Source organism: Oncorhynchus masou, chromosome 9 (assembly GCF_036934945.1).
Source record: "Oncorhynchus masou masou isolate Uvic2021 chromosome 9, UVic_Omas_1.1, whole genome shotgun sequence".
Taxonomy (NCBI): domain Eukaryota; kingdom Metazoa; phylum Chordata; class Actinopteri; order Salmoniformes; family Salmonidae; genus Oncorhynchus; species Oncorhynchus masou.
Window position 1 is genome coordinate 78,164,860 of NC_088220.1, and position 11,469 is coordinate 78,176,328.

An 11,469-nucleotide genomic window follows, 5' to 3' on the forward strand; every position below is an offset into this window, starting at 1 on the left:
AGGTGTGACCTTCATAATGGGTAACGATATTGCCGGAGGAAAGGTAGTACCCGTATTGGAAGTATTGGATAAAAGTGACCACTCTCTCTCGAATGAGCTGGCACAGAATTATCCACATGTGTTCCCGCTTGTGCTGTCACTCGTGCTCAGGCACGACAAGAGGGTGATGAGATAGATTTGTCGAACACTGTTCTGTTCAAAGAGGTTGATCAAGAGGATGGATTGTGTGATACCTCTGAGAAACTGATCACCTCTGACAAACAGCCTAGGAAAGAATCAAAGAACGTTGAACTTTTGCTGATGCAATACAGTTACCAGTCACTCGTGAGCAGCTGATTGCTAACCAAAAGGTTGACAACAAGCTTGCTAAATGTTTTCTAGTGTTGTCTCATTGGAAGATGTAAAGAAGAAGAACGTGGCTTACTTCATTGATGGTAATCTCCTCATGCGTAAATGGAAATCCCATGTTGACGCGGATGGAGATTGGAATGCTGTTTACCAAATAGTAATTCCTACAGCCTTTCGACAAAATGTGTTATCCCTTGCTCATGATCACCAGTGGTCTGGTCATTTAGGAATCACAAAAACTTATGATCGGATCCTTCGACATTTCTTTTGGCCGGGTTTAAAACAAGATGTGGCTCAGTTCTGTCGGACATGCCACACCTGTCAGGTAATAGGAAAACCAAATCAGGTTATTCCTCCCGCTCCTCTTTGTCCCATACCTGTCATAGGTGAACCATTCGAGCATGTGGTGGTTGATTGTGTCGGACCGTTACCGAAGACAAAATCGGGTAACCAGTTTTTGTTAACGATAATGTGTATGGCTACAAGATACCCCGAGGCCATTCCTCTGAGAAGGATTACAGCCCCGGTAGTGAGTAAAGCCTTAATAAAATTCTTCACGACATTCGGGTTACCTAGGGTGGTACAAAGCGATCAAGGTACCAATTTCCTATCCAAGCTCTTCAGGCAGGTGTTAAAATCCTTGTCAATTACGCACCGTGTGTCAAGCACCTATCACCCAGAGTCTCAGGGTGCACTTGAAAGATGGCATCAGACACTGAAGTCTATGCTACGTAAATATTGTTTGGAATCTGAGAAAGATTGGGATGAGGGAGTTCCTCTAGTTTTGTTTGCTGCTCGTGAAACTGTGCAGGAGTCCCTAGGTTTCAACCCAGCTGAACTGGTGTTTGGTCACACAATGAGAGGACCAATGAAAGTCCTTAAAGAACAGTTCTTGTCCCAAGAGTTGTGTACCAGAGATGAGAATGTATTGGACTACGTTAGTCGCTTTCGTGAGCGCCTACACCAAGCTTGTGCTCTCGAAAAGGAAGCTCTGTCTTCCTCACAGAGGAGCATGAAAAGACACTATGATAAAGAGGCTGTTTCTCGTCCACTACAGCCAGGTGACCAAGTACTGGTGTTATTACCTGTTCCAGGATCTTCACTGTCAGCTCGTTTCTCGGGTCCTTATATAATTGAAAATAAAATAAGTGAAACTGACTATGTGCTTCAAACTCCTGATAGACAACGCCAATCTCGTGTGTGTCACATTAACATGTTGAAAGCTTACCACACCCGACCCATCACACAGTTAGAGAGTTCAAAAACAGAGGATGGTACTGCTGTCTCCTCTGCTACTACTGCTATGATAGTGGACTGTCATATTGATGATGTTGATGGCTTGGAGTTGCGCAATACTCAGCAGCAGTGTGTTAGATTGCCCAACTCAGAAATGCTGCTGTCTATCCAATCCGGTCTGGTTCATTTAACGGATGGACAGGCCAATGATATTGTGAGGCTACTACACAGTTTTCCATGTCTCTTTAATGACGTTCCTACTCGCACAAATGTGTTGGAACATGACATTAATGTTGGAAATGCTACACCTATCAAGCAACACCCATATCGTATCAATGCTTCCAAGAGGAAGATAATGAGGGATGAGGTGAGATATTTGTTGGAGAATGACCTGGCTAAGCCAAGTTCAAGCCCTTGGAGTTCTCCTTGCATTTTGGTTCCTAAACCTGATGGTACGTCCAGGTTATGTATGGATTATCGAAAGGTAAATTCTGTCACTATGCCAGATTCGTTCCCGTTACCCTGACTGGACGACTGTATCGACACTATTGGTGCTGCTAAGTATGTAACTAAGTTAGACCTCTTAAAAGGTTACTGGCAGGTTCCGTTAACTTCACGTGCTTCTGAGATTTCTGCCTTTGTGACCCCAGACAACTTCCTACAGTACTCAGTCATGGCTTTTGGGATGCGAAATGCACCAGCCACCTTCCAACGACTGGTTAACTCCGTATTAGCTGGCGTTCCTAATTGTAGTGCATACCTTGATGACCTAGTGATTTATTCGTCTGAGTGGTCAGATCATGTTGACTCGATAAGGGTAGTATGTGAACGGTTGGCAGCTGCTTCTCTAACCGTGAACTTGGCAAAGTGCAGTTTGGGAAGGCTACTGTTACCTATCTCGGTAAAGAGGTTGGCCATGGACAGGTGCGCCTGTTAATGCCAAGGTCTTGGCTATAACTGCATTCCCTGCACCTACCACCAGACGAGAGCTACGCCGCTTTTTTAGGGATGGTTGGCTACTACCGTAGCTTCTGTAAAAATTTCTCTGCGGTAGTTGCTCCATTGACCGATTTGCTTAGTCCGGCTAGATCATTTGTGTGGTCCCCTGATTGTAAGAGAGCTTTTGAATCAGCGAAAGCACTCTTATGTAGTACACCTGTACTTGCTGCTCCTGATTTTGAACAACCGTTCAAACTTGAGGTAGATGCTAGTGCCAGAGGTGCTGGTGCTGTTCTACTGCAGCAGGACAAGAGTGGAGTGGATCATCCCGTTTGTTATTTTTCAAGTAAATTTAATAAATGTCAAACAAACTATGCGACAATAGAACAAGAAGCTCTTGCTTTGTTGTTGGCTCTGCAATACTTTGAAGTATATATTGGTTCCAGTGCCCTACCCGTGATTGTATATACTGACCATAACCCCTTAGTTTTTCTCCACCGAATGTACAACCAGAACCAGCGCCTATGCGTTGGGCGCTGATTGTACAAAATTATAATTTGGAGATCCGCCACAAAAGGGTTCTGATAATGTGTTGGCAGATGCTTTGTCTCGTGTGTGAAAATGATTTCTGCATGTTTTGCAAGGTTGTTGCTTTGTTGGGAGTATTCATTGAAATACTGTAGTCGCATCCCCTAGGGTTGCTCTTTTAAGGGTGGGAGTGTTACGGATACAGTTATCCTGTGTGTGTATGTATCCTGTGTGTGTGTTTCTTTTCTCTCCTTCTCCCCTCACAGGTGAAAATCATCACTCCCCAATCAGTCAACAATCAATCATCAATCAGAAGACACACCTACTCATATTTCCTAAACCTATCACAGTTCCTTCCCCATGGTTTAAAAACCCCATCATTTGTTTGTTCTAGAGCTCAATCTCTCTGTAAATGCCATGTCTGTAGGTCTCTGTGTTTCACTCTCGCTTTGTGTCGTAACCTCTCTTTTGTTTAAGCACCTCATAGCACTTTGTCATCACCTGTGAGTATTGTTTTTGGTTATGGTGTTTGTGTTTGATTGCTGGTGGAAAAGGGGGAAACCAAGACAAGTCGCCCATGGGCATACACTACCCGTAGGTGAACTTTGTTAAATACACTGGGCGGACCACCCACTGTATTTTTGGTTAGTTAGTTAGCTGTTGTTAAAGTAGGCTAGTCTAGCTTAGGGGTGTTTTTGAATACTTATTGTTTCTTTCCTTGGGTCCAGCCCAGCCCCTTTTCCTGCTCCCCCCATTACCGTGTGTTTATAAATAAACCTAGAGTTTGACGGTAGATTTCAGTTGTCGTGCTTATTTCGTTCACACTTTTCCTTTGTCACAATAATAATTTGCATGAGTTATGTTACGAGTCTCATTACCATCCCCCCCTAGACTGTCGGGCCAAAAGGGATTCGTAACAGTACGAAAACCGAAAACAGCCCTATCTGGTGCAAAACACAGAGACAGGAACAATCACCCAAAAACACACAGTGAAACCCAGACTACCCAAATTTTGTTTCCCAATCAGAGACAATGACTAACACCTGCCCCTGATTGAGAACCATATCAGGCCAAACACAGAAATAGACAAACAAGACATCCAACATAGAATGCCCACTCAGATCACACCCTGACCAATCAAAACATAGAAACATACAAAGTAAACTATGGCCAGGGCGTGACAAGGTGCGGACTCCGGCCGCAAAACCTGAACCTATCTGGGAGGGTCTGGGTGGGCATCTGTCCGCGGTGGCAGCTCTGGTGCTGGACGTGGCTCACACTTCACCACAGTCTTCCCCCATCTTGTCCGCATCCGTGACCTCCCAGCCACGGCAACCCTACTTAACAACACGGGACAGAGGGGCAGCTCGGGACAGAGGGGCAGCTCGGGACAGAGGGGCTCTTCAGACTCCGGCAGCAGCGTCGGACAGGCGGGAGACTCCGGCAGCAGCGCCGGACAGGCGGGAGACTCCGCAGCAGCAGCGCCGGACAGGCAGGCGGGAGACTCCGGCAGCAGGAGAGGAACGATCCGGACAGGCGGGGAGACTCCGGATCAGCAGACGCCGGACAGGCGGGAGACTCCGGCAGCACAGGAGAGGAGGAAGGCTCTGGCAGATCCTGGCTGACTGGCGGATCTGGAAGAATCTGGCAGACTGGCGGATCTGGAAGAGTCTGGCAGACTGGCGGATCTGGAAGAGTCTGGCAGACTGGCGGATCTGGAAGAGTCTGGCTGATTGACGGATCTGGAAGGGTCTGGCTGACTGGCGGATCTGGAAGAGTCTGGCTGACTGGCGGATCCTGGCAGACTGACGGCTCTGGCTGCTCCATGCTGACTGGCTGCTCTGGCTGCTCCATTTAGATTGGCAGCTCTGGCTGCTTCTTGCAGACTGGCAGCTCTGGCTTCTCCATGCAGACTGACAGCTGATTGCAGACTGACAGCTCCTTGCAGACTGACAGCTCCTTGCAGACTGGCAGCTCCTTGCAGACTGGCAGCTCCTTGCAGACTGACAGCTCCTTGCAGACTGGCAGCACCTTGCAGACTGGCAGCTCCATGCAGACTGTCAGCTCCGGCTGCTCCCCATGCAGACTGGCAGCTCTGGCTGCTCCATGAAGACTGGCAGCTCTGGCTGCTCCATGCAGACTGGCAGCTCTGGCTGCTCCATGCAGACTGGCAGCTCTGGCTGCTTCATGCAGACTGGCAGCTCTGGCTGCTCCATGCAAGCTGGCAGCACTGGCTGCGCTAAACAGGTAGGAGACTCCGGCAATGCTGTAGAGGCGGAAGGTCCTGGCAGCACTAAACAGGCGGGAGACTCCAGCAGCGCAGGAGAGGAGGAAGGCTCTGGCTGCGCTGAACAGGCGGGAGACTCTGTTAGAGCTGTAGAGGAGGAAGGCTCCGGCAGCGCTGGAGAAGCGAGGCGCACTGTAGGCCTGATGAGTGGTGCTGGCATTGGTGGTACTGGGCCGAGGACACGCACAGGAAGCCTGGTGCGGGGAGCTGCCATCGAAGGGCTGATGTGTGGAGGTGGCACAGGATGGGCTAGACCGTGAAGGCGTACTGAAGATCTTGAGAGCAGTGCTGGCACAGGACAAGCAAGGCTAGGGAGGTGCACAGGAGGCCTGGTGCGTGAGGCTGGCACCAACTTCACCAGCCAACTAGCACGCACCTCAGGACGAGTATGGAGCGCTGACCCAGGTGCCATCAAATCCCCGACACGCTCCGTCGGGCGAATTCCATATTTAAAGCACCAACACAGAAACTCCCTCATTACTCTCTCCTCGAATTTCCCCATTAACTCCTTCACAGTCTCTGTTTCGCTCACCTCCAACACCGGCTCTGGTTCTGGTCTCCTCCTTGGCTCCTCACGATAAACAGGGAGAGTGGGCTCAGGTCTGACTCCTGACTCTGCCACACTCTCCCTGAGCCCCCCCCCAAGACATTTTTGGGGCTCTCTCGAGCTTCCATCCGCTTCGCCGTGCTGCCTCCTCATACCGGTGCCTCTCCGCTTTCGTCGCCTCCAGTTCTTCCTTGGGGCGGCGATATTTTCCAGGCTGAGCCCAGGGTCCTTCTCCTTCTAATTCATCCTCCCATGTCCATTCCTTCTTTTGTTGCTCCTGCTGTTGCTTTTGCCTGTTACCACGCCGCTTGGTCCTGTTGTGGTGGGTGATTCTGTCACGGCTTTTGTTGTGGAAAGGAGGAGCGGACCAAAATAAAGCGTAGTTGTGATTCATTTTATTAAATAAGGAATCTATACACAATTAAACTAACAAAATAACTAACGTACGAAAACCGAAAACAGCCCTATCTGGTGCAAAACACAGAGACAGGAACAATCACCCACAAACACACAGTGAAACCCAGACTACCTAAATATGGTTCCCAATCAGAGACAATGAATAACACCTGCCCCTGATTGAGAACCATATCAGGCCAAACACAAACAAGACATCCAACATAGAATGCCCACTCAGATCACACCCTGACCAATCAAAACATAGAAACATACAAAGTAAACTATGGCCAGGGCGTGACATACGGTAAAGCATGGTGGTGGCAGCATCATGTTTTTCAGTGGAAGGGACTGGGAGACAAGTCAGGATCGAGCAACGACCCTAAGCACATAGCCAAGACAATGCAGGAGTGGCTTCGGTGTCTCTGAATGTCCTTGAGTGGCCCAGTCTGAGCACGGACTTGAACCCAATCGAACATCTCTGGATAGACCTGAAAATAGCTGTGCAGCGAAGATGATCTCAGGGTCCAATGGTGTAGTAGCAGGGTTGTACAGACGTGAGAGTGCGCCAGGCTTCACATTCTTGGACCCCAGGTGGTGGGAGATAGTGAAATGGAAAAGAGTGAATAACAGGGCCCATCTCGCCTGCCTGGAGTTGAGGCACTTGGCAGTGCGGAGATATTCCAGGTTCTTATGGTCCAATCACACCAAGAATGGATGCAGCCGTCCATCGCTTTGGTCGAAGAGATGTGGAGTGAATGAATACTTGAAAAAACATACCACTACAAAAACAAATCCTAAACATAAAATTATGTATGGATAGTTAATAAGCTCTTTAATTTATTTTTCTGTTTCAAGTACAGTATTTTGTTTCTCACAATGAGTCACACATATTTTTCAAGACATGACCTCTCTTGAGAGACGAACCCATTATTTGAAGATCAACTATTAGATATCTCAGAGGAATGGCGAATGTTCCACACAGTCTCTATAAATACCTTACAAAGTCATATGACAGAGTTAGTTTCTCTCGTAGTTTCAGGTAATGATTTCTCTCAAGCGTGAGTCATATACATTTTCTACTGTGATTTCCTCACTATATGATTTGTTTTAAAATTGGGTGTCATGACTCACCACATTGAGTTTTTAAAAGAAGGGGAGCCTGGTCACAAGCAAATCATTTTATGCTGTGGAAAATCAACTGTATGGAAAAGGTTGATTTCCCCCCCATAAACAAGCAGTATTCATCCATGGTCATAATCTTGTTCCAGTATTCTGTTAACATAAATGTCAAAGTAATGTATTATTGTCCATTTTTTATACAGTTCTAATATTTTGAACTACTAACATGTATTGATGAATTGATTTATTAATGACTCAACTATTCATCAATTTTCATAATGTGACTATAATAATGTTTTCATTGTTAAAATGTATTGTAAACATAACAGTTGTTGTCGTGCATCTACAGGCTTGAAGAGGAAAACCTGAATCCGAGAAAATGGATGACTTCTCAAATGTGTCTTCTGTTTTGACACTAGAAGGCTTCAATATCCCCCCTGAAAGTGCATTTTCCGCATTTATTTTCGCCATACTGAGCTATATGGTCATTCTCTTCTGTAATCTGGTCCTGATTCTCACCATCATCCTCAATAGGAGTCTCCACCAGCCCATGTACCTTCTGCTGCTAAACCTACCCATCAATGACCTTATAGGCTCCACGGCACTCTTTACACAGCTCATCAAAGAGCTTTTACTTGACACAAGGACCATTCAATACTCTGCTTGTGTCACACAAGCTTTCTTTATTCATGTCTATGGAACGGGATCTGTGTTCATTCTGACTGCTATGGCGTATGACAGATACATTGCCATATGTTCCCCTTTGAGGTACAACACATTGATGACCAATGCTCATCTCAGGAAAATCATCACACTGCTATGGGTGTGTGACTTGATGTTAATTGGAGTGCTCTTTTTCCTGCTGCTTCGATTACCACGCTGCAGATCTCTGATGTCACACCCATACTGTGACAATCCCTCCCTGTTGAAACTGGTCTGTGCTAACACAGCCATTAATAACATCTATGGACTCTTTATTACTGCCCTCATGCAGGTCATAGTTGTTTCTACCATTCTCTACACTTACGTTCAGATACTTGTCACCTGTTTTAGAAACAAAGGATCAGCTGACACTAAAAGCAAAGCTCTGCAGACTTGTGCTACACATTTAATTGTTTTTATCCTCTTAGAGTGTTTAGGTCTTCTCACTATTATTTCATACAGACTGAGCCAATTTCCGCCGCAGTTACGGAGACTCATAGGCGTTTCCACAGTAATTTTCCCCCCAACTTTAAATCCAATCATATATGGTCTTAAAACAAAGGATATCAGAGTAAAAGCAATGCATTTCTTGCGGACAAAGATCTTTCCATCCTAGGCTATGTTTTCAGTAGTAGACATAGATTTGAAGAGGACCACTACATCATTTATCCAAAATTATATGAATTGTTGACATTTGTCACCATCTACTCAGTGCGATTGTATTTAGGCTGTTTTTTACAGTCTGGCAGCTTGATGTACCCCTTGATGTTATCTTTATTTATAATAACTGTAAATTTATCACTTGTATTCCAAAACCATTAAACCAATTAAACACCCCGGGGTATCAAGAAATCACTCACCTGATTTTAAATGACATAAGAGTCGTTGTTGGGTGCTATTCATTTTAGGCCCTAGGACGCTAGTGTTAATCAGAGACTGATTTTGTTGGAACAAATTAAATAAACCCACAAATACACTTATAAACGGTTTGGGTCAACCAACAACAGTCAACGTAAATAGAAGATCACATTTTGAATAAACTAGTAACAAGATTTTAACCCTGTGCTTTTTGTGGATTGTCAAGGTTTCACAAGACAATGTAAATCATGCCGTCAATGGGAAGCTCTTAACTGCCTACTCCTCGTGTCCTCTCCTCTATCCTCGTCTCCTTCTCAAAACCCATTGGATGAGAAAGTCAGAGGTCCATCCCCTGTGACCTTCTCCTCCAATGGGTTTTGAGAAGGAGACGAGGAGAGAAGAGACAGGACTCGAGGAGTGTGAAATTAAGATCTTCCTAAAGACATCAAACTATGAGAGACATTTAAAACCATTTGAAGCCCCCCTATGACAGAGGTCATTCATCCTGTGATATCTTTGATCATGGTTATAATTGTCTGCATTTTAAAATGCATTAAATAAAACAATGAAATTGCGTTGCGCCTATCTTTCCTACTTCATGGAGATTCATGTATAAAGATGGATCAACACCACAGATGGCGTGAGACATGGACTCATCTTGACTACACTTATTGATCTGTGGACATAAGTCTAAAATTGATAAACTGATTTCCAATATCTTCAACATTGGTCTGATTTGGTAAAATAATGTTGAATTTAATCATGTCCAATTAATACTCTGGCAATATTGCCCTGGATTCTCAAATGCAAACACAAAAACAAATTGTTATATATCGGCCTATGCATTCCATCTGCCATGTTATGTCTGGTCACATTAAAGACATGACATCCCATTCCAATCAGTGTGTCTGCTGTGTAATGACCTCGTGTTTCAGTTGAAGGCCTACAGTAACAACCGTGTTCCTCTTCTAACCATCTTACAAACCCATACCACAAAACAAGACATATTTCAAATGCAGAAAATGAGACATACACATTTCTATTTAGGTCTAGAAATTGTCTTCATCTCTAAAGTCTGTGATGCTGATTACAACAATGTTGATGAATTTAATTAGTTCACAGCGCCCTCTAATGTATTTGTTTTGCAAAAAATACAGCCTAGAATCCAGTGTTTCACCATTGTTTCAGGTAAATGATTCAGTCTGGAAACTCTCCAGTAGAGGCATCAGCGTCCTCTCAGAAACGACCTAAGGGCGCTTTTAGCCCAAGTGGATAAAAGTGGGTTCTGAAGATTTGGTCTATTGATTATAGTGTAACACCCTTAAACACAGCTCAGACACAACTCAGTTCCAAGCTGAATCAAAGAAATGAAACAATACTTGAAATGGCTAGAAAAACAAATATAAAGTGAAAATGTGTCAGGAAAAGAGTAGTGAAAAGTTTTGTTTACAAATTGAAATAATTATTGAACTACATGTTTTTATATTTTATGATAAATATGATATTAATAGAAAATTTGTATTCAAGACGACAGTTTTCATAAATAAAACCAAAGTAAAATTGAAAATATGTGTAGTAAATTGAAGTTACTACATAAACGTATTAAAGGTTAAATATGTGTTTTCGTTTCTTTTTGTGGAAATTCAGGTAACTTGAAACACAATCAACTTACATGAATCTGAAATGTACATCATATATATATATACAGTGCCTTGCGAAAGTATTCGGCCCCCTTGAACTTTGCGAACTTTTGCAACATTTCAGGCTTCAAACATAAAGATATAAAGCTGTATTTTTGTGTGAAGAATCAACAACAAGTGGGACACAATCATGAAGTGGAACGACATTTATTGGATATTTCAAACTTTAAAAAAAAATCAAAAACTGAAAAATTGGGCGGGCAAAATTATTTAGCCCCCTTAAGTTAATACTTTGTAGTGCCATCTTTTGCTGCGATTACAGCTGTAAGTCGCTTGGGGTATGTCTCTATCAGTTTTGCACATTGAGAGTCTGAAATTTCTTCCCATTCCTCCTTGCAAAACAGCTCGAGCTCAGTAAAGTTGGATGGAGGGCATTTGTGAACAGCAGTTTTCAGTTCTTTCCACAGATTCTCGATTGGATTCAGGTCTGGACTTTGACTTGGCCATTCTAACACCTGGATATGTTTATTTTTGAACCATTCCATTGTAGATTTTGCTTTATGTTTTGGATCATTGTCTTGTTGGAAGACAAATCTCCGTCCCAGTCTCAGGTCTTTTGCAGACTCCATCAGGTTTTCTTCCAGAATGGTCCTGTATTTGGCTCCATCCATCTTCCCATCAATTTTAACCATCTTCCCTGTCCCTGTCCCTGCTGCCACCACCATGTTTGACAGTGGGGATGGTGTGTTCAGGGTGATGAGCTGTGTTGCTTTTACGCCAAACATAACATTTTGCATTGTTGCCAAAAAGTTCAATTTTGGTTTCATCTGACCAGAGCACATTCTTCCACATGTTTGGTGTGTCTCCCA

The 11,469-nt window shown here is 44.3% G+C and overlaps 1 protein-coding gene across 1 annotated transcript; it reads left to right on the top strand.

The window, feature by feature from the left end:
* Positions 1–5,211: 5,211 nt before the first annotated feature.
* LOC135545095 (putative gustatory receptor clone PTE03) lies at positions 5,212–11,254 on the top strand (the record flags this gene model as incomplete). The annotated part of the gene is made up of 3 exons (XM_064972735.1): positions 5,212–5,386; positions 7,820–8,531; positions 11,233–11,254. Coding segments are annotated over exons 1-3 (909 nt in total), but the record flags the coding sequence as incomplete, so codon positions are not given.
* Between the last annotated feature and the right edge of the window lie 215 nt (positions 11,255–11,469).